The sequence below is a fragment of the Trachymyrmex cornetzi genome, unplaced genomic scaffold, assembly GCF_001594075.2.
Source record: "Trachymyrmex cornetzi isolate Tcor2-1 unplaced genomic scaffold, Tcor1.1 scaffold82, whole genome shotgun sequence".
NCBI lineage: Eukaryota > Metazoa > Arthropoda > Insecta > Hymenoptera > Formicidae > Trachymyrmex > Trachymyrmex cornetzi.
The window spans coordinates 375,306-400,247 of NW_017300158.1; the positions used below are offsets into that span (position 1 = coordinate 375,306).

Below are 24,942 nucleotides of genomic sequence, written 5' to 3' on the forward strand. Positions count from 1 at the left end.
TTTAAATAAAAATTAAGTAATTAGCGGAAGAAATTTTCGTTTAATTTATTTCATCTATGATTTATCTATCGTAATGTGATGTCAGACTAATAAAATAATCGTCTGAAACGCGCAGTTGGGTAAGTGACTCAACATTCGTGGAGTTTTGTCATCTCGATGATATCATCTATTATGCAGGTGATCTATTTGTAAGCATATATAAGATTAATATCGAAGAATCACGGATGCAGAAATGCATTAAGTTCGACATCACATAGAGTATTGTATTAATTCTGAACCAAAATTTACCGCGGCAAGATAATTAATTTAATTAAAAATATAAAAATAAATTTAAATAAAAAATATTTTTTATTAATAACACTGACATAACGGTATATTAAATTAGTCATTACACTTTATAAAAAATAAAAATAATTTAAAAAAATATATAATATCACTTTTATCATTAATAATTCAATGACTATTTGAATTTTAGTTCTATTTATATCTTTTGCGATTTTATTTTATCGTAGACACCAGAAGACAGTAACGCAAACGCACTCCATTACTGATTCTAGGCCAGTACCTGTGCAGGAATTGATTCCTGGTAAAAGCTGCTATCCAGACTGACGTCGCGATCGTTGCGGTTCTTGAACGCAGGCGCCACACGCCATTTCGCTATACATACGTACATACACTACGAATCTGTTGAAGCAAACATCAATAATGTTTCTGCAGTATTATTGCACGGAAATGAGAATGCTAGCTTTAACCTTTATCAGACATTATTTTATTTTTTCATAAAAATTATAAATATTAATTATTGTTCTGTAATGTCTCGAAAATAAACCTTGTATTATCATTATCGCATCATGTTACATATGAGGCAGCATTAACGTCCGTTTAAAATACTTTAAATGAAAGCATAAATTTTCTATTTTTATAATATGCGTCAATAGATAGCCAGCAACGAGATAAGTTTAACTAAACATACAAGAAATATTTTCTATTGTTCACGGTAAATTACATGACGTTCGTCTGAAAAAATCTACATAAAAGCGAACTAGTTATCTGCAAACATAGTTAGCTCAAAGATGCGTTGCAAATTGATTATTTTGTTTCTATTCTTCGGTAGTGTATTATTTTTAACTTTATAAACGTTATAAATTAGTAAATTAGTCATTAGTTTTAATTTCATATATATATATATAACAATAACAAATAAATATACAATCAATATAATTAATGTTCTTTTTTTTCTATAATATTTTCAGAGATTGTATTTTGTGTGATAACGGAAAGTATTTATCATAATGAAACGTTTTCTACGTTGCCTGCATCTCGAAAGAGTCAACCGAATATTGCATCATTTGTTTTAGTAAATCCAAAACAGATTCAACATGCGGAAGTAATAATAAAACATTTCTTAGCGAGATTAACTGGGTCATTCATTCAGCCAATAACCCTGAGATTGTCGTCTTCCGATGGAGGCAATTTGGGAAGCACAGTTAGTGAAATAAGCAAAATTATACGTGCAAAAATTATGGAATTCGCACAAATTAGCGGACTAACTGCATCAATTCGTCAATATAAACAAACATTATGGAACTCTACAATTTCTAAAAATTGGTTTACCGAAAGTCTTGCCCAGGGATCGCTGCTATTATACGATTTGATTGGAATAGGAGAAGAGATTGGATTTACGATCAATCATTATTTCAAAACATATAATATGACTTTATATGAGAATAAGGTAAGCTCGAAAGTATCAAAAGAGAGATTGTTTTAGAAATTTAAGGAAGTTATAATTAAGATATAAGTATGTAAATAGATTATAGTTTCAAAAGCAACAATTTAATTATCGAGGGTATCGAGAAAAAAACATTTAGGCAATCTATTTATGAATTAGGACAATTATATAAATAACACAATCTATTAATATTTATTTCAGGACTTATCACCATGCAAGAAGACGAAGAGTTTCAAGTTTTTCAGTACTATAAATGATGCCACCAGTTTTAGCGAAAAATTATTTAAATGTTTGTTACCAGTAACAAACAGGAGGAATCCAACATCATCTTTTAATCTCGATCGAGCTCTTGTAAATTTAGCGAAAGATTCACCCGACAACACTGTAAAATTGTTTAAGTTTCGCTTAGATCAAGCATTCATCCGTTCTGCACCAAGTAACGACGCAAGCAGTGAACAATTGTACATGTTACAATTGCTATGTCATTCACTTGTTGAAAGGGTCAGTCATTATAGCGTTTGTATCAAAGAATTACGACATTTCGTGACTTGCGTATCTTTATCAAGAGATCAAGACTCGTACGAAGCAATCGATCATCATAGATTTCTTACCAAACCATGGTTAACTATTATTGAAAATTTAAGTGGATGTAAGATTAATGTCGACAATGCAAGCATTAACTGTCAGTTTTATCGAAGATTGCCAAAGTCTACAACGCAGCAAGTAAAATATATTTACGAAAAAATTTTAGACCAACGGATACCTAAACGATCACCTTTTTATCTTATCGCGAATAAACTCGGGAATATTCTTTCGAGAAGCGAATGGGGAAGACAATTGACGTATGATGTGTGTAAGTATTTTGCAATTTACCAGGAAGGCCACAGGAAGTTGAATACGCTTTCGAAAAATGCTGCTAAGGACAAGAGAGTGGCTATGAGGTTAATGATATTTTAATAATTCATGTATTTATTAATCTTTATTACAGTGCACGATATAACTTCTCAGAATTTTATACTATTAACATTAAAAATGCATAATTAAAAAATAGTATTTATTTAAAAATTTATATAAATAATTGTTTTAGGTATAAAAAAATGTCTGTATCATTAAATATATATAAAAATGGTGTATTAAGGGAAACAATGCTTGCTGTTAGAAACTTTCATCGTTTTGCATTAAAAATGCAACAATTTCTTATCCATGGTATTAGAAGTTCTTTTAAAGAATCATGGCAGAATCATTATAATATTCTCTCCTGCTTGTCTAAATGGATGATGAAACTTTTGGAATTATTTGGATGTGCAAATTTAAGTGATACAGACATCGAAACGTCAACTTCTACTGATATTTCGTTAGTTAATATAACAGATTCAGATAGTGCAAGTGAGGAGGAACTTGACGAAAATGGTCAAATGAGACATCTCGTGAAATATTCTAAGAGAGATCGTAAGTATTTATATTAATACATATAAGAAAGATAATATTTCAACATACTAATTATAATTATATACATACGTACTATAATAATTATTAATTTTTTTAAATTGTTTCAAAATTGTTAAAAACAATATTTTACTTTTATATCGAAGCAGTTTCAGTAAGTAACATTTTTATTTTCTTTTGTGTGGAATCGAGTTCTATTAATTGATTTTAAATTAGCTAAAAAAATTTGGAACTATAATAATTTGTGCAATAGTAGAGTTAATTTTACAAATAAATTCTATATTTATTTCTGCAGAAATAAGAAAGGAGGCCGATAATATTTTCGGAAAACTAATGCGTTTAATGAATCATGTAAGTAAAGTGCGAAGTCGAAATCACAGGAGCACTTTAGCATGTTTGGCAAATAACTTGCTATTGGTTACTATGTTCATGGAAACAATTAGTTTTGTTTCTACATTATTTTGTTTGGGAGAGCATAAAGATGAATCTAATCTTGAAGAAATGACAGAATCCATCTGGACGTGAACGTAGATGGGGTAATCCCGATTGACCACGGCTCGATTGGACACCACCAGTCACAGCGACCGGTGCTTAGGAGCTTTGTAGTCTCAAGCGCTGTGAGTGGCTCGTGTCCAATTGAGCCGTGTCCAATTGGGTGCCACCCGATTTATCAATGTTAAAATAATTTAATTAAATTTAATATATAAGTATAATTAATTTTTCTGTTGTAAGAAAAAATTTCTCAGAAATCGACGACATCTATGGTAAAGACTAAGTTTTATTCAAAATATGTTTAAAATGTAATAAATGATTTAAATTTTAATAAAAGCCACTTTAAGAAGCAATGAATAATTTGCGATTTATTAACGTTAATATAATATAATATATGCATATATAACATGATACATATATTTTGTACAGTAATGAGTCCACCTGATGTTATAAACACTTTCTCTGACTATAAATCGCTTTTCGATTAATCACTTTTTCCTGAGAGCTATTTACGAGATCATTTTACATGGTTTTACAAAAGAAAGAGAGAGTTCGGTCACTATATATAAGTGTTGACGAATCGATTTCAAAATTGCATTGAGCATGTATCTGGTATCACTACAAGCACCTCGTGACCTTATGTGCATATTTTGTTTATTTCTAGTCAGACATTATTCGGCTGTTAACTCCATTTCTTCGAAAACTACAGTTTTAACAAATTTTTATGTAAATAATGTATAAATACATGCATATGAGTGCTGAAAGTATTTATAACAGCAAGTGAATTCATTTCTGTTCAAAATACACGTATCACGTTTATCCTTTACAGAGAAATCAATAAATTTGGAGATGTATTGAAATTAATGAGTGGTAGTGTACATTGCACATTAAACGCAATTGCAATTTTCATGTTTTTAAGAAAAAAACTATGGTATTTTAATCGGTTTTTGCATCAAGACTGTCTTAGATTGGTTTATGTCATCTTAATATTGTACTTAGAATATTCTTAAATATAAGAATTGTGTGTGACTATGAATGTCGGCCCAGGAATCTTTACAATAATTTTATTGCTAATAAATATTTGATTTGTTGCGACAAGGTATGATAAATTTCAAATTATCACTTTGCTTATGGCACTTACATAAATCATGTTCAATCTTGGTACTATTGTAATGCTGTAATTGCGATAGTATCATTGTTTGTTGCTGTTAAACGTTCAAGAAATATATCTTGTCTGACATTTACAACCAAGACGAAATAGATCGTCACACTTTACATATGCTAGATCTCATTGTATGATGACACAGTCACCAAAAATGCGCGGAGCAGTCATTGTTCTTTATCTTGCCGGTACGAATAATTATTTGTGTGTTATACAGTACTGTTAACAATAAAACAAACAAATATTTATGCCTTTAATTGTAATCGTATAAAAGTAATAGTTATAAAATAATTCACTGTTTAAAAAAAATAAATTTGTTTCTGTTACATGTAATATTTAATGTTATCAATGAAAATGAAGTTACAAGTTACTTAAATTTAACGTTCACATGCATTAAACTTCATGCAAATCTACATAGAGTTTAATAAAAAATGTATTAAACTTCTAAGTTACACTAGCGAAAAGAATTGATATTATTTTATATTGTAATAGTACTAAACTTCGTAAAATTTTATGACAAGTACACTAAATTTCATGAATATGTACACAAATGTACTTTTCAGTTACAGATACATTAAATTTAATTTAGTGTAACTTTCATAAAATTGAATTTAGTTTGTGTAACTTAAAAGTACATTAAATTTCATGATATTTTTAACAGTGTAGTATAATATTATAGTAATAATTAAATAGACACTATTTCCCCATTATTATTCCCTAATACCAATTTATCAGCGATATATTGGTTAAACGTTGGCCAATATTGGGCCAATATTTGAACAATATTGTGCTAATAATTGTGCTATTAGAGTTAATAGGTACAAACTGTCTCTATTATACAATGTTCCCTATATATGTATACTCTAGGTTTTCTGTTAGAAGAAACAGATGGAAATGCAACATATACAGCGCAACCAAAAATTATTGGAGGACAATCAATCGACATAAGATATAGACCTTTTATGGTTAAGTATTTTTTAACTGTACGTCGACGTATATAGATATGATTTATCCATTTGCTAATATTTTCTAAAAATAATACTTACAGCTGTCTTTACATAATTCACATGGATTTTTGTGCGGCGCCAGTATATTATCGAGAACATGGGCTATTACTGCTCTTCATTGTTTGTAATAAGATTGTAACATCATGATTCATTATTTTAATTCTTTTAACATATTCTTGTTAAAGTATTAATATTTAATTAAACTTACGAACTGAGAATAGTAAGTTTATTTTTAATGATTTTAATGCTTTATTTTGATACTTTATTATTTTCTAGAATCTCGGTACCGTCGCAATATTATGTACGGGCCGGATCTAATAAAATGGATAGAGGCGGATCTGTGCATAGAGTGACGAACATTCGCGTATATAATGCTACATATCGCTCTTGGTTTTTGAGATTATTTCATCACGACATCGCACTTCTCGAAGTGAAACCACCATTTCGTTTTTCGAGAATAGTCAGGCCAGTTCGTTTACCAAGATCGATTCACGAATTGCCATTTGAACTGTTAGTCTGTGGTTGGGGATACATAAATGATAAAAAAGTAAGTTAAATGGTAAAGATTTATATATGCAGTGCTTTTTTAAACATTTTATATTACTTATTTGTATATTTCCTACTTATGTATAAATTGCAAAAATACCAAATGTTTAAATTACTGATGATAATCGAAACAACAAAATTTGAAAGTGCGGGATTTTAAATATATGTATAGAATGTTTTTACTAAATAAAAACGTTGTCGATGTCTTTTATATATTATATTTATATTCTCTCTTTGATACACGTCTCAAATTTTTTGTTATCTATTAATTTATTATTAGAAATTAAAAGGCATAAAAAAAAGCATACAATTTAATTAAAATAATTTATAGAAAGAAAGTGCTGAAACTTTAATGGGCGTTTACGTTCAGCACGTTTCATATAAAACCTGTATTAATGTCACATCTTCATACGCGACACTCGTCAAAGATGACTATCATTTGTGTTACGGAACCCAAGGAAAAGATGCTTGTTTTGGAGACTCCGGAGGAGCATTGGCCAATGGAAGGACAATTTACGGTATTGTGTCTTTTGGTCGTGGTTGTGGAAAAGTGGCTGGCGTTTACGTCAAAGTTTTCTACTATCGAGAATGGATTAAATCTGTTACAAATTTATAATCGAACATGCAAGTACACTTTTTAATGACTTTATTTCTTCTGATTACTTTCTACATTTTAATTTTTTCTATTTCTTTACTCATTAACCATAAAAAATTAACAATAAAGAAATGAAGATTTGATAAAAGTGGTGTAATATATAAATATGATTTGTAAATTAATTAATTATTTTAGAAGTTAACATTTAAAAAATTGGCATTTTATTATTTCTCGATCATATTTGCAACGAGTTTTAGCTTGTAGATAATGTCTAATAAAATTACATATCTTACAATTTTTTTTTTTTACATTTATGCTGATGAAAACACGAATAAAACTCAGAAGCGACTTTGTCGACACATCATGTCACTAAAAGCCTTGTGTTCTTATCCGCACAGGTTGAAAGTATTGTTTTCGAGAGAATAGGCACAAAAGGCATATCGAATCACAGAGTCGTGAACCCTCTTGCGTTCAGGTTCGGTGCGTGCAGGAAATCCACTACATACACGTGCTGCGCAAGAGTATCGCGCACGCCTGCACGCGGCACACGTAGCGCTCACTCGTGCAATGCTGAATAAAAGGTGTACGTGACTACGTAATATACGTAATGAATATTTAGTTTTACGTGATAATGATATTTCTTAATGATATTGGGTACTTATGCATATACTGATCATTAAAAATTAACGGAATGGTGCTAAATTAAATATGAAATATGACGCTTGAAAAGATTATCTGGATTAATGTAATGTATAGATTTTTGCAATGATATGATAGAGAGATGGTTAGTTATGAATAAAAAAAAGATTTTTTGAGTAATATTTATACGCGTACAAAATATTTATAACTCTTTTATATTTAACGTAAAGTTATTAAAATATTATCGGAATTTGATTTTTAAATTATTTTACAATTTAAAATTATTTGCATCTTAACGTAATATTAACATGAACCATATAAAAATATAAAAATAATATTTACGAATTTATTCAACAGATACGATAATGTCTCGCGCTAAGTAAACGCGTCGACGAGATACGGTAATTATATAAAATAAATTAAATTATAACAAATTTATATTTATTTGTTCATAATATAATAGATAGATATATATACATATAATAAATAATAAAAATGATAAAAATCATGAGATAAAGAAAACAGCATACAACACATTTTTTCCTGCTATGTGCTGTTTATTTGGTCATGCATGCATGCTTGTTACTTTCAAGCTACTATTTACTGGTATGACTCATCCACGCGTGTTTCCCTGCGAGAAGTGAACCTCTGCCAGGTTTTCCGTTCGCGCTTCTAAGGGTCTTTAAACTCCCCTGCCACGTGCAAACTATTGAGTGTCTCCGTAAAAGACCGTGAGAAGTGCATTATCGTAACGGGACATCCGTCACATTTAGATGTGAACAGACAGACTGCTTTTACATACGGATATTGCGCTATTAATTCCGCTCGAGATATAGCTTAATAGATAATAATAAACTTCTGGGAATAATGATGTATTGCTAATTGATAACAGAAACGAATCAGCATTATGAATAGATTTTCATGTAGTGACATGTTTATCGTATTACTTATAATAATATCGTATTATGTATAATAATTGTACTCGTATATGTATATTTAAAAATAAATCTACTAAACGTTTGTATAGCATGTATAACATTATCTTGAATCATTAATAGTAGTCTATATATGACAACCCCATATCCGCAAAATATGAATATCAATGCTTTGCGTTGTCCGATTTAAAATGCTTATCGGTCATAATCGATGAATTTTTGTTGGTTAAATACTCTTTTTCACGTATTTTTTAAAATGATAAAACCGCAAGATTTTATCAATAGGATACACGCATTTCAAATTTTTATTGTAAAAAACAAAGTTCAATATTTGTTTTGTTATCTTCTACGCAACTTTGTTTTTCACAATAAATTTGAAATGCGTGTATTCTATTGATAAAATTTTGCGGTTTTATCATCAAATATCATGACAATTCTTTGAGAAATTACGTGTTAAAATAATTAATTTGCGTCATATTAAAATAACAGTGATTATATTATTTCTATAATTGTTATTTTAATATGATTATTAAATTATTTTCTAGCAGGGAAAGAGATTTGTCGTAATCTCATTATACATATTTTATTTCACCTAATACTAAATTATAATGTAATTATAAATAGTTTAATTAATTTATATAGAAAAAAGATTATCGATAGTTTTATTATTTAAGAAAAAACAAATTTCTTTTTCACTCACCCATTCGTCACACACGGCATAGGACAAACTTTATTACTACAGTTCTTCACAATCTCGCGACGAATTTTTAGAAACCAAGCGCTACTACATTTGGGACTACAATATTTTTGTTTAGTACTATTATTTTGTATACTTTCAGTGATATCGTCATTGTCTACGAATTCCCAGTTTGTATCATTTGATATAATAGGTTCTTCACATGCTATCAGAACATACGAATTCTGTGAATTTATACTGGAAGGATTCGATGTTGTAGCATTAATGTGCTCCTCGTGCCGCGGATAAACATTATTCGTGACATCCGATTCAAGATGCTTATCGGTTATAATCGATAAATTTCTGTTGGTTAAATACTCCTTTTCACAGATTGCAGACGATTTTTTTATCTCTTCAATATGTGTTTTGTTATCCTTTTTGCGACTTTGTTTCTTACAATAGAATTTTACGAGGTTGCTCAACATGGCTGTATTTGTGAATTATTTTGAATTTATCCTTGCAAATCTTCAAATTATGAATTTCTCTTGAAGCACAAATTCTTATAAAACCATGAACTACACATATTTGCACATACACATACTACTTTGTTATGTAATAGATTTTATCTTAGTATTATCACATTACTTTATAATAATTTGCAAATACGCGATATGATTGCGATGTATTAACTAGAAAGTTCTGGACTAACGTCGTTCATTTAGTACGCGACCCCTGTGAAGGAAAAAGTGGCACTGAACAGTCTCTATGGTATCAAGTATCCACATTCACTAGGGATCCCAACTGATTGTGCACGCGTATGCGAAGAGAAGGGGTGTACGCGTTTACTTATTCACGCTTTCTTTCTTCGTTAATGTAGAATAATAAAAAATATATTTGTTATATTTTTTGCATATATTTTTACTCGATTTATTTTGCAAAATTATTTTCTACATATTAAACATTTTTATATATATTTATATCTGTTTAAAAAAGTACTTAATTATAAAATATTACAACAATAATACATTTATTATATATTATTAAAATATTACATACGTTATCCTCTTAAGTGACAAATTTTTGAAGATCAGAAAAAATTATTTTATTTGATGTTTCAAATGCATTTATTTTAAATATGCTAAAATAAATGCGAAACTAGGGTCTATTTAATTTTTTATATTTTTTTACTATTCCCTACAGAATATTGCTCCCCTTAGTACTATACTGTATGTCATTAAATAGTCAAATGTCAGGTAAAACTAAACGATGAATCGATATTTCTCAAGATATTAAAATATTATATAAGTCGTCACTTTAAATTCTGCAATTTTTAATACAAAAAAATATTGAGAAGTCTTTATTGTGTTCTACTTTAACTTATGAGTTTTTATTTCTTGTACAAGGATGTTCTGTCAATTTTTTTTTATATAATGCGTATTATCAGTTAATTAGTAAATAATATCCGTTTTTTATTGGGATAAAAAAATTGAATTAAATAAAATTTCAATGCTGCAATTATATTATATTCAGTAATTAATATTACTGTTGAATTATTCTATTGAAATTAATAATGTTTATATCTTTCTCAGAGTTGTTTCTAATTTCATGCTACATATGCATCTGCGAGATTGAAAATAAATCTAGGAATTCCCGTGAAATATGCGTGAAAGATAAAGGGAGTTCCCAAGGCTAATGATATTGTAGTTTCCGGTTTAGTGATATTTATATCACATATCAATTACGCATGACTACGAGCACGTCAATGCAGACATTAAAATAAACAGATATAATAAAATATGATAAATACTTTCTATATCTTATTTTAACTTTTAATTCGTAATTTCATATTTAATTCTCAGCTTTTTGTATTTATATAAAACTCACGTATATATTACTTCTTAAATATAAAGATTACAGAATAATCTGTGCAATAGATTCAATAATTTGATCATTATACTGCTAATTTAATCTAATTATTAACCTATTACATTGTTACTTGCAAATAACAAGATCAATTATATTTTATTTTCATACATGTATCGTATGGTAGATAATTACTAGTCATTTGAATATCAAATTGTATGGCAACATTCCGTGCAATTATTAGATCAGAACATTTACGTGTGTAAATACATACTACGTATTCTTCAAATAGAATACTTTGTTTTATTTTACGTTTTTAAATAAAATTAATGCATGTACTTATTTATATCGTATCTATAACTTATTTTTCATGTGCGGTTTGTTAAATTATTGTATTTGTTAAATTATTTACACATACTTTACAACATATTTATGTTATATTGGATAAATATAATAATAATAATAATAATAAACAAAGAAGTTGTTTACTAATTTTGCTTAATTAAATAGATCATATTTACTATTGCAAATTGATATTTGTTGTAAATATAATAATTCTTTTTCATTAAATATCAAATCTGTGAAAACAAATTATTGCACATAATATCACTTAAAAAGAAATATATTTTATATATATTCTTGTTCCCATTTTTTAAACACTTAAAGATGTTTTAGTTTTAAACTTTTTCAATAGACAAAATACTACGTGTTTGGATTTAAAACACGTTACTATGCGTCTATCTATCTTTAAGTGTTTAAGAAATGAAGATAAGAATAAAACATTTTAATATCTTAAAATTAAATACTTCTTTTTTCAGTAATATAGATAAATATTGTTACAAATTTATTTTATTTAATAAAAAGAAACACAATAATAATATGCGATAATATTGTCTTAGCTTCAGTATATGGTAATGTTATCTTTGCACTGTCGTGAAAAGATATTAAAATAATATTATAATACACCAAAGAATATTTCGGGGAAAATAAATACTAATTATGTTCATGGAACCAACAGTTTAATACAGGTTCGCATATCGCTATTACGGAGAAATTTAATTAACCTTACTTGACTCCGTAAAAGTCAACCCACACATATAACATACAATAATGTAGCAATCTAAATATTCAGTACTACTAGTTTATGAATTATAGTTTTTTAGCAAGCAATAAATAAAAACAATTTAATTTAATTATTAAAAAAAATTTAATTTACTTTATTTTGATAATTGTAAATTCATATATAATATCTTAATATTTTAGGATGATATGATTAAAAAAGTTTCAAGGCGATACTTACTCGATGCTGGACTGAGCTAGTAATGCTCGGATCGATTTCGGCGGCGGATTTTGACGTCTTCTGACATAATTTTGTTCTTCGTTATTTACTGTACGTCTCCACGGAATCCAAGAAAGCATTTGACGGATGATATCTGATCGCGGAACAAGGAGTTAAGCGTTTTTCACTACAATCTTTTACAATATTCCGCACTGTCAATAGAGAAACACAAATGAAACATACGCGAATGTCAGAAAATCGATCTTATCCGTCACGCAAATGTATGGATACTGACAACGTAAAGCATTGAGCTTATGCAGAAATATAAAGTCCGCAACTGTGTAGAACGATAATTACTCGTGTAGTGCGCATTAGTATACAGAAGTTAATCGCTGATCTCGAACGTAACAAGAAACGTAGTAGTCATCAGTTATGGACAATTTAGAAACATAAATACTTTTTGATAAAATTACTAATACTATAAATTAAAATATATTATATAATGTTCTTTGTTTTTAAAAAAATTTTGTAATATATTTTGTGTGTTAGAAATAATTAATCAATAAAAATAGTGTTATTATAACGTAACAGATAATTTACTTGATACATACATGCATGTTAATAATAGATGATAATATGATAATTAATTAAGTAAAGTTTTCACAAAAAAAGTTTTCATTTATAATTTGCAGTATTGCTACGCTTTCTGCCATCTCTTCATCTTCTCATATCAAGTTTTATACTTTCTAGATTTTCTTTTTTTCTATTTTATCTGGTAAAATTTTTATTACGACCCTTTTAGTTGATGAAAGTTTGAAACTTCGCTTTATTTTCTCCCATCTAATGTTACAACTATTCGTTATGCAATTTTGTGATTTATATCATAAAAACAACTACAACAATAATTAGTAATAATAACAGTAATCGAGACGGAGGATTATTCGAGATTAAGAATTATACCACATATATATTGACTACTTAACTCATTAATCAATTTGTTCTTTTATATGATGTACAAATCATAGTTATCGATGATTTGAAGTTTTACATATTAAGTTATTGCAATTTTTTAAAAATTTTCTTATGTTTTTAAGATAATTCTTTATTGTTGAGAAAATTATAGATTTATTTGAATGTAAGATAACCATTATCTAGATTATTTTAATTAAAATTTCATTTTTAAGAATATGTAAACTTTTCATATTTTATATTTAGGTATATAAAGCGCATTATATGTGAGAATTATAATAATTAGTTATTCAAATAATTTTTAGATGCCTAATTATTGATCTATTTCTAAATATTTTTAGAACGGAGAGAGAGAACAATTCTCTCATTGTCCTCTCACGCAGTTCTTCGTAAACCAGCGCATAATTTTCATCCGCGTAATGAAACGTTAACTACTACATCATTAAAAACGAGCACACGCTTACCGTCTTTCTTGCTCGATGACGCTATCATCTGTCCGAAATTATCTCCTTCACGCTTAAGGAGCTCGACCCATCCCGCGCTCCGGAAACATCCGGTATATCCTTGCCGCTCGACGTTTTCACCCTCGTTTTCAGTGGATTCCGGGCGGAAAGCTCGGTCGGTCGGATTCATGGGGGTGGATTGAGACATGCCGGGGTGTGGCCGGGCCCAGGGATTAACCCCTGCTGACAGCCAATCATATCCGAGACAGCCCCACCAGGCGGATGACTACGAAACCCGGCTGAAACTGTCGCACTCCCTCGCCGTCCCTCGCAACAACCCCCACCGCTAATTGCCTTGGCTTTAATATCGCATGTGGAATGAAAGCCAGAGGAGGAAGATGAGGAGGAGGTGGCGGAGGAGGAGGCGGCAAGGGTAACCAAGGAGGTGAAGAGGGACCAGGGAGGATAGTAGCGTTGGTTGTAAGGCAACAGAATGCTGTAGAGTCCAGGAAGGGAGAGACTGCTTTGTATGTGTCGATCGCAATACCTACGTTCCTGGGCTGTTCAGGATGGAAGGATGGAAGGGGGATGCGTATGGCATTATGCGCTCGTGAATTTTATACGTACGTCCACGCCTGTGCGGCAGCGATTGCACACGGTTGTAGATCATTCTTGATACGGATTCAATTTGAGAACAATAGATAGCGCGACTACTATTTACCATCGAAATTGATATTTAGTTAGTTAATGATCCTCTCCATGCCGCGATCAGCAGGTATTGTGAATTCGGTTAGTTTCCGCAGTTGATAGATTTACTGAACCGATCAATGATTGATGCAAACAACGTTAACTTAATGGATTCATGGATGCGACAGTCAAATTTAGTCATTACTAGAATAATGACGTTCAAGGATATACAGTGTGATTTTTGAAATCACTAATGCAATATAAAATCCATTGGATTTGTATATTACTTATACAATATTAACTGTGCTTAATTAGACTTCTTGATTTTAATTATTTAATTCTATTATAATATTTCTGAAATCAATCAGTTTATCTATCGCATAATATAAATAAATAGATAAGTTTTTCCTTTTATTTGTAAATCTTCTTATAACTCAGAATTTGCATAAAAAATATATACAAGATTTGTTAAAAGTACTTTAATAGAAACTATGTTGTAAAATAAAGAATTAAAAGGGTCTTGTTGGTTTGATTTGTTCTATCAAAGATTTGTTTAATCTGTCTGCATATCGAACTAATTTTGTTAAAGTGAATAGAAGTCTTGCCTGATCCTCTTTGTCTTATAATATTGGCTCGTAAGGGTGGCTCTTATAAAGCGGAGCAATTATCCGGGTAAAATACTCCACGAAATTTCCGTGATAAATTTCAGGCCGTAATAAGGGTGAGTCGCAAGTCATTTGGGCGGCGATCAAGAGGGTGGGTATCGAGCTTCAATAGAAATTCTTTTGGACCCCCACTACGGTACGAGCTACCATTTAATTTATTCATTTGTCGCCAATTTCACCCTGCTTCTGTCTTCCCTCACACACGTACACACACACAGACACACACATACATATACATACACTATCTAAAAACTGATAATTATATATATCAGACTAGCGCGCATTGTGAAAATAAGACAGTGAAGAAATTAACTTAACGATGCACAGGTTCTTTCTTTTCTAAAAATTTTACGTACGTGTAATTTTTTTTTAAAGAAATTACTAGGTACATGAATTACATAAAATATGAATAAATTGTAACTAAACAACAAATTTCTTTATGCATGTAATAATGCATATGTTTTTTGTATATATAAAAATATTTATATAAATTTGACATATATAATTATTTACATTTTAGCAAAATAATTAAAAAAATCTCTTAACTCTTTATAATTTATTTAAATTAATTTAACTTAAAATACACAAATATAAAAATATATATTTATGATAATATAACAATTTATAGAAAATTTAGATTCTTTATTTGATAAATAAAAATTTGGATCTAAAAGGATTAGATTATCGGTGTTACAATGATCCCTTATAGTAAAACAATTTATAGTAAAGTTTATGTAATAAGAAATATACGATGCAATTATGAATTGTTTGTAAAATAGAGAATAGCTTAAAAGTTGCGTGTAAATTTGAAATTTATAGCTCAATCTTAACTTCATAATGGCTTTTCGAGCGTAAAACTTTTATTAGAGGTGTTATTCACGCGTATGCGTACATTATGGCAGTTGGAATAGGTGAATTTATTAATAACATGCATTATATATATTTAGATATTGTAAGTAGAACTCTACAACATTTTTTATGAGTGAAAATAGTTTTTACATACAGAAATACATGTTAAAAAAATTGCGTAATTACGAAATATCCAAAGATTTTACTTTCTTATACTATACACACATTAGTCACATTGACGGATTGCAAGAAAAAATATAATTAACATAACATTTTTTTAATTCGGTTAAATTAGTTCTTCTCTTTCACTTTAAAGCACCGTGTATTATTAAGATGATATTTGTTGTCATCAACAGAAAGATAAGGCTGTGCGTGTATGAAGTCGATATGATGTAAAACCTCGACATAATTAAGCTCTTGCCCTCGAGTGTAACCTCCTTAGAGGTTTTCCAAGGTACTGAAATTCCCGCGTACCCGTCAACGTCTAATGAGGGGATTGTGGATTAAGTTTCAGATTGGCATGAAGCAATTAAGGAGGACTTATTTACCTCGACATCTTTAGAATATATTAATAATGATGGTCACCGTTTTAGTCTTAATTTAGTTATATAAAAACTGTAGATAAATATACATATGCATACATTACAGTTAGCAATTTTTTTCTTTTTACTAATGTTTGAAAATTATATTTTTTATTTTACATTAATATTTTAGAATTCAATTCTTTGCTATAAAAAGGATAGTATACGTTTCCCATAATGTAATATATTTTTAAACATAATTTTTATCAATTGTGTTTATAATAAGTAAAAATAAATTACGAAAACAAAGATTTTTTTTATTACGTGTAATATATGTAATATATCTTACGTGCAAAAATTCTATCTGTAAATATTTCAAAAAATATGTCAACAATACTCTAAATTTCTTTTTTTGATAACAGTTTTCTATAATTAATTTATGTTCATTATAATATTACCATCTTTGTGTAATTAGCTCAAGAATTCCCCGAGTCAGCGCGAAATTTCGTAAGATAAATTGCGCGAAATTCCTCCCAATAATCCATAGCGAGTGAACTCTTCGATGTTAAAGACTATCTCAATCCAAGACGAGATAAGAAAGATCATCCGAACAAAATTAAACTACCTCATCATCATTAGGACCTAATTACTAGAAGGTCTTGGACGCGGATGACATCGCTGACGAGCGGTCGAAGCAAGGCGCTAACTACGTTCACGCACGCGCTCATCTTCGTCTCCACAGATACGCTTTCTGAGAAACCTGGTGTCGGTATCAGCATCTTCAAGTAAGCTAGTTGGTCTAGGCGAAAGCTTATTAATGGGTGCCTGCTAGGTGGGACGGGGGAGGTTTTCGCAGAACGACGATGAGGAAGAACGGGTTGTGAGTCGACGGAGGTGGATGCTGGCTGGATAGCTCGAGATAGAGGGTAGAAAAAAGTAACAGACTCCCCGCAAATAACCCCCACGATGTTCGCGGTAGGCGTGTCCTGGACACGGGGTGATGGCAGAATCCGGCCAACCAGGATTCGGCGACGACGTGCGCCCCGGCCTTCTCTCGTCGAATGAAAAAATATTGACCGTACGAGGGGGTATCCTGCGGTCCATTTGGGGGTTGCGGAGGTGAAACATAACGGTCGACTGATTGTTAGGGATGGCGGGCGGGCAAGGAGGGTTACGAGGCGGCGGGTGAATACCCTCCTCGTCACGTACGGGATCATTAGCTGGATATCCTTGGTCCCGTTGGCCAACCCTATCCGATAGCGGTGATCCTCGTGCTTGACATCATTATCCTTGGATGCTGCAGAGCGCCAACGCGGTCCGATCATACTTCGTCGAAGGCGCCTTCGTAGTTCGGTCTTCCGATACTGCTACTGTTTCTTCTCGTGCTTTTGCCACTTCCTTGCTTTTATTTCCGTTTCGTTTGTATTTATTCATCAATTTATTCATCATTTGACAATCTGAGCAACCTACAGTTATTCAATGAATCTGCAAAAATTGTGACAGTGCGCGAATTTGTTGTTTATGATGGGATAATAATTAATCGATAATAAACATTGCTGTGATGATAATCTAATGACTTTCGATTTTGACATTGTGTGTTTTGAAGATTTATGAATGGCGGCAAGTTAATGTGACTAAAAAATGGTATATTTGTTTAATGGAAAATACGTGATAAATTAGTATTTCTGATTATAACTCTGACAGTGAACAATTGATGACCATGGTGAAGAAGAAAAACTAATTGGATATACTTAATCGATCGCTATTTCTGCAGAAAGAATTTGTGATAAATGTTTATGCAAATAATATAACATTTAAAAAAAGCTCGAATTTTTTTGGTGTGATTCGTTATAGATTTTGATTGTATTCTTTGAAGTCAAATTAATATTTGTGTTATGTAACGAAAAATATTAATAAACATTTAATGCTAACCGTGGTTATATGATCGGAACATATCCATATCAAGAAAATATTGAAGTAATATAACAGTTTCAAAAATATTTCAAAATGGAGACAAGTGATCCGTCGGGTAGACTAACGGCGGAAGACTTATCGGATTGCATAAGTGACAGCAGCCATTCGGAATCTCAATTAAGAGCTTTTCAAAGTTATGAGCGCATCAAAGAGCTGAATCTATCTATTGATAAAACCAAAGAAGATGCATCGACGGAACCGAAAGATTTTCATCTTAGTCTTGAAGGTGGCGATAGGACGTCTCTCCGATTCAATGAATTTCCATGTGAAAATCCGACCAGGAATTTGACTATGACGTTGAATAAAGCCAAAGATTTCGGTTACTCCGCCAATAATTTGACTGAAATTAATTATCCGTTGGAGAGATTGAACGAGAATGAGGAATCGACTGACCCTGCAACGCTTTGCAGATCAAAAAATTCCAGCGCTAAAAATGTGCTGTTTAATTTACGCGAGACGAAGCAAAGGAGTCCTCATGCGTCGTTATCTTCCTTAGATAGGTATAGCAAGGATCTTAACTTTGTGGTAGAAAAGGAAATAAAGGACTTCGGCTTGCTCAAGAATTATAATCTCGATCGCATGAAAGAGTTCAATTTTTCCCTAGATAGAATGAGGGATACTCATATTAGCAGTTTGGCCCTTGAAAGATTGCGTGGTGGTGCTGGTTTACTAGAAAATTCGAGCATGTTAGATCACAAGGAATTTAGGAACTTGCAAGTACAGCCGAGGAATCCCGATCTTGAAGCAATAGCTTTGGAGCGTATGAGACGCTCACATCTACTTGGTACAGAACTATCCGCGCAAAATTTGTCAACGCAAGTGCCGCATTCGCATTCGATTACACACATGCAACATTCACAACAACAGCAGCAACAACAAGCGAAGTCCTTCACTATCGACGCGATCTTGGGCTTAAGGAACAATCAGCGAGAAAAACGAAATCAGCAGCAACAATACAGAAAACATCAGGGTATTTATAACATTTTTTCTCTTTATTATATGTGTGTTAATTTGTCTGTTAATTCTGGCTGTTATTAATTATACCTTTTTTGTTTAGCCTGATTAAATCAAAGACAAGAGATACATAGAAATATTATTTAAATTACACTTAATTACTGAATAATTTCTTTTTATATAATATTGTGTGTGTGAAGCAGCATATTTTTAAAATTGTTCAATTAATTCTTATAACGCACATTAAATTCTCATAGGATGTTATTTATTTGTCATAACATTTATTATGACAAATAGTTACTATACAATAAAAATATTCTACGTTATAAAGTAAATAAGTAAGAAAAAAGTGTTTCAAATATTTTAAACAAAATTGAACATTTAAATTTATACTTATTATATGTAAATAAAATAAATATTAAATATTTGTATGTTATTTTTACATAAAATTCAAAGTTTATTTATTAAAATTAGAATCGCAATTAAGGTAGGAATTACAATTTAAAGAACAAAATTATTTTAAAACAAAAATATTTAAAAAAATTGAAACTTGTAAGGAAACAATAATATTTTACTCTAAATACAAGAAATACATTTAATATTTTAACAGACTATTATGTGCAATAAATATATTATTTAGACTGCGTTCCGTTTTACATATGATGCATCATTTATCCTTGTTATTCACCGAATGTTAAACAAGGATAAATGATACATTATGCACATTATGTGTGAAATGGAATGCATTCTTAATTGAATAAGAAACAATTGAAATGCTATTATGTGTACTATATGATAATCGAAAGCGTATAACTAACTTCAGATAAATTTTAGTTTCTACTAGAATGAATGTGTCAAATATCTAAATTTTCAACGTCGAAAAGAAAGCAATAGTATTCAAAATTTCTTAATTTTAAATACAGGTATAATATTTTTTTTTGTAAAATCTTCTAAAATATTTACATAATATATCTTCGGAAATTTATTGATGGATTACGCTTAAATGCACGTGTGCAACTTAACCTTATTACATACTCTTTTATTACTGACGTAGGGTGTCTAGGACACCTCAGGTTTATAAATTTATTAAATGTATAAATGCTATTTTTACACGTTATTATATTTAGCACAAATTGTTTCACAATTTAAAAATAATTTTTGGAACCAGTGTTTTTATTTAAAAGATGTGTAAATATTATCCATTTATCTTTACTTAATTGTAAATCATATTATCTTTACTTAATTGTAAATCATTAAACAGAACAACAAAAATTGAGATATAATATTGGGATATAGAAACATAGCATGCAAGTAATTACGTTAAAAAAGACCACAGTAATGTAAGATTATATTAAAATGTATGTATTGCATTTTAATATAGTTTTTTACTAGCTCTATTATTGTTTAACTTTTATTGCAAAGGATGTAATTAAATATTCCTTGTTGTTATTTTATATGTTTGCTTGCTATTTTCTTAGGTCAGGAAAGCTCAACAAAGAACAGTAGTTCGAGTTCTGGTTCTGGTGGAGGAGGCAAAGTGAAGAGGGTGCGAACAATTTTCACGGCAGAACAATTGGAACGACTGGAAGGTGAATTTGCACGTCAACAATACATGGTGGGCCCGGAAAGATTGTACTTGGCTCACGCACTTCGACTGACCGAGGCCCAAGTTAAAGTCTGGTTCCAAAATCGTCGTATTAAGTGGCGAAAGTTGCATCACGAGCAACAGAGTCAAAGAGTGCATGAGTTCCAGCGCACGTTGAACTCTTCGTTGGAACACGAAGACAGCAACGAAACTGACAAATGGTGAAACAGAAAATCACGATCTATGCGTTCCTAGATCGTGACTGTCACCTTGTTCCTTCTTCTTTAACTACGCCGCTCTATCCTTTTTATTTCGTTATCCTAGGAAGCCGAGAAGTTATTCTACGCGGATGTAGTTGCAGATGAAATTTCGAACGTGCAATCTCCTGAAGAAGTATAATTTTATATAACTTCTTGTAAAATATCCACGTCGCATCTTTCTTTCATCACTCTCATCTCTGTGCTAATCGTCTTGCCAGCTCTTAATATTGCATCATAAAATTCAAATGTTCTTTGAAGAAATTGTATTACAAATTGTGACGAAGAGAACTGTGTATTACAAAAAGATATTAATATTATAGATTGTGCTAAAGTGAGTTTCCTATTTCTTAAAACATTTCTTTCATACTTTATCTTATAAAATTGCCAAAATAAACCGATACGACATATTATATTATACACGATAAATACGACAAGATTTATCGTGTTCTTAAAAAATTGTAAAAATATTTGTGATCAGCAAATTGCTATGATTAGAAGTGCAAATTACTTGAGCAAAATTTAAACAAACAGAATAATTAAAATAATAATAAAGAATTGTGCTAAAAGCAAACAGTGAAAATAGAAATATAATAAACAATAAGGAAACAAAATTAAGAACAAAATTTGAAGAAAGTGGAATATAATGTTTGAGAATTAAGAAATTACAAATGTAAAGGTTCATTTTTGACAAAGTTTAAATATCTATACAAGCTTTCTGACGAGAATGGAGCAAATTGGAAGATCTAAAAAGTACATTTCACCACATACATCTACGTGGTCTGCTAATCAAACCATTAATGGTAGAGTTCTACCTGATGTATATTGGCAATATACACAAAGAAGCAATCAAGATACCATTGATAAAAGTACCAGGTAATTTTTAATAAATGACAAAACTTAAAAAAACGTTTTATATAAACTCTTTTACATATATATTGAAAATATTTAATTAAAATTTTTTGCAGCGAATACAACTCATACAGTATTCGAAGATTTAATTTTACTTAAATTTATGTTAAATTTTGAATTTAAATGCAAAACTTTATTAAAAGTATAATTTTAACTCTTTTTGGCGTATAACGCCAGGTAAAAAATTCAATATCGTTCATAAATAAATAAAATCTTATAAAAGTGAGTCAAAAACAGTTTCGTGATTTTTAGACGCCAACAAAGTCCTATGCCAGAATCGGTGAACTATTATTCTTCCGCAAATTCTTACAAAACTTTAAAACATAACACTTATCCATACTCAACACATCCGAAACAATCTTCTGCTCTTCACGCGGAAGTACCACAGCGATACCAACAGATTACTACAAAATCTGCTAGAAATAAAGATCGTATTGATAATGTTGATGTTATAAACAAAGATCGATATAAGACTCAACAAGAAGATGAAAATAATACAGAATATATCGATGACGAACTAGGAAACTTTACGGAAGATAATTTAGAAGAAGACGCTGAAGAGGAAGGTATAAAATGTGAATGTTATTTAATTTATCTTTTTTTTACATAAAACTTTATTACGTACAAAAAATTATTAATAAGAAAATATTAATAAATCTAAAAATATAGTTCAAATATATATGTCTTTCAAAGAATATAAAAGAGCTAAGCAATTTTAATTATCATTATATTTAAACAGACCAAAGATGGAAAAAACATAATAAATAAAGAGAATAAAAAAACACAAAGAGATTAATAATAATATTAAGAAATAATATTGGGAAAATACGAAAGTTTTTCTAATAAAATAAGCTATATTTATTTATAGAAAAATTATATGTTTAAAATGATTAAAAGCGACATAATTATTGAGACTGCATTTAATTTCTTGAAATAAAATGTTCCTACAGCGGAGAACAATCGATCTCTTCGAAATGACAAAAGAGTCGAGGAGTCCATCAATAAGGAATACGATGAGCAGGAAGCAGACGATGAAATAGATGAAGAATCTGATGCACCTGCCGAAACACAAGCTATACAACGTAATGCAGTTAAGAAAGATGCATTGTTGCGAGCACAGCGAATGCGAATGATTAACCAGCAACAAGATCCACATAGAATTCGTTATTCTCAACAAGCACCAAAACTGTATCCAGCTTATCATTTACCAACAAGGTTTGTAATGTAAATTCTTAAACACGAAAAGTTGTTTTATTAATTTTTTTTATTTAATAACCGATGAGTTTAATGCTTCTATAATTGGAAAAAATATAATTTCTTATTATCTATTTACTAAGATCAGAAACTTATAAAAATATATTTTACTACGCTTACTTCATCTAATTTAGTTAATTCCAATTATTCCTCAATTTATGCTAGTTTAATCGCACTATTGCGTGGACAGTCCATTCAAAGCTAATGAAGAACTAAATGGATTGTGCACGACAAAGTAACATGAATCGCTAGAAATTAGAGACATAAACGCACGTTAAACAGGATACATTGTAATTAAACAGCTTAATGATAAATTATCTGTATTATGCTTTTGGTTTGATATTCTCTTTAATCATACATATTCTATCATCGATACGTCAAATTTCTGCGAGGTGCCTGTATGATTAGGTACTACCATAATGCACATGAGCACGATATCCATGAAACGTTGTCGGAGGAAGATCTGTACACGGCTCAAGCAGTGAAAAATTCTCCTCGAAGATTATCTATGGGCTATCAAAATTGGATTCCGCAAAGGAGTTCAACAGATCGATATGACACAATGGCCTCATTAACTCAACCGAGTCACCGAGCACGGACAAGACCAGAAATAAAGTCATTTACGGAGGCAGAACTTGCTGATAGGAGAAAGTGTAGCCGTTGCGGTACTATCTCAACCAGGAAACCATCAACTTCGAGAAGGAACAATTGTAGATTTCAGATTAATCCTAACTTCTCGACAAAGACTCGTTTTGGTAAGCTAACAACATTTATAAAAGTACAGTAATATTAATAATAATTTTGATTATTTATCATTACCTTCTTTGATTAATTTTTAAATTTAGTTTCGTATTTATTAACTCGAATTCATCATTAAGTTTTTGTATAAATATCAATGTTTATAATATTCTTTAATTTTCTTATTTTTTTCAGGCGATGATGCGGAGATACTCGATCAATCTTGGTGCAACCATTGTAAGCCGAAACATCATTTTGAAGGAAATATTAGGCCTTGTGAAATTCCAATCTCAGCTTTATATTCAATGAAATCACGACGTCCCAGGAATAGTAATATACCATTGCACGAAACGTTAGAAGAAAAACATCCAATGGATGAGATATCGCATGAGTTCGCACGGATGTCATCCAGATATACCAAAGATACGCCAAACACTTTGCGAGATAGAACCAGACATTCTGCGCAGGCAGCACAAGGCGCAACTAGAATATCTGCTCGTTATGATCCTTAAATATTTTCCTAAATTTTATCACTTTTATAAGCCATTGTCAAAGATTAAGAAAATTAATGTTTTACAGATGTAAAACATTAATTTTGAATAATTGATGAACATACATGAATTTGTCTTCTGGAATTCTGTTGTCTTTGAAAATTTTGATATTTTTAGAAAATAATGAAATTTGTTTTGTGTCTACTAAAATATCATCTTTTAAAATAAAGCTTTGAGAATAATTTTAACAAATAAATTACTGCGTGTTATATCT

General features: G+C 30.3%; 4 protein-coding genes across 5 annotated transcripts; all 4 read left to right on the plus strand.

The window, feature by feature from the left end:
- Positions 1–1,076: 1,076 nt before the first annotated feature.
- LOC108768665 (uncharacterized) lies at positions 1,077–3,700 on the plus strand. Its single transcript, XM_018519186.1, has 5 exons — positions 1,077–1,115; positions 1,256–1,732; positions 1,931–2,670; positions 2,817–3,178; positions 3,471–3,700. The coding sequence occupies exons 2-5, from the start codon at positions 1,523–1,525 to the stop codon at positions 3,698–3,700; spliced, it is 1,542 nt and encodes a 513-aa protein (XP_018374688.1). The 5' UTR covers positions 1,077–1,115; positions 1,256–1,522.
- A 1,283-nt stretch (positions 3,701–4,983) lies between these two features.
- LOC108768691 (trypsin 3A1) lies at positions 4,984–6,999 on the plus strand. Its single transcript, XM_018519218.1, has 5 exons — positions 4,984–5,017; positions 5,697–5,794; positions 5,878–5,960; positions 6,113–6,387; positions 6,718–6,999. Exons 1-5 carry the CDS (start codon positions 4,984–4,986, stop codon positions 6,996–6,998), a joined length of 771 nt encoding a protein of 256 aa, XP_018374720.1. The 3' UTR covers position 6,999.
- An 11,511-nt stretch (positions 7,000–18,510) lies between these two features.
- LOC108768676 (uncharacterized) lies at positions 18,511–21,331 on the plus strand. The gene is made up of 2 exons (XM_018519198.1): positions 18,511–19,447; positions 20,910–21,331. Exons 1-2 carry the CDS (start codon positions 18,511–18,513, stop codon positions 21,239–21,241), a joined length of 1,269 nt encoding a protein of 422 aa, XP_018374700.1. The 3' UTR covers positions 21,242–21,331.
- Positions 21,156–24,717, plus strand: LOC108768675 (uncharacterized). 2 transcript variants are annotated; one of them, XM_018519195.1, is made up of 7 exons: positions 21,156–21,237; positions 21,341–21,409; positions 21,988–22,149; positions 22,438–22,751; positions 23,136–23,400; positions 23,848–24,194; positions 24,373–24,717. In XM_018519195.1, exons 2-7 carry the CDS (start codon positions 21,378–21,380, stop codon positions 24,687–24,689), a joined length of 1,437 nt encoding a protein of 478 aa, XP_018374697.1. In that variant the 5' UTR covers positions 21,156–21,237; positions 21,341–21,377; the 3' UTR covers positions 24,690–24,717. The 2 variants fall into 2 exon arrangements, with proteins under 2 accessions (XP_018374697.1, XP_018374698.1); XM_018519196.1 differs by lacking the exon at positions 21,156–21,237 and having other exon boundaries at positions 21,346–21,607.
- Positions 24,718–24,942: the final 225 nt, after the last annotated feature.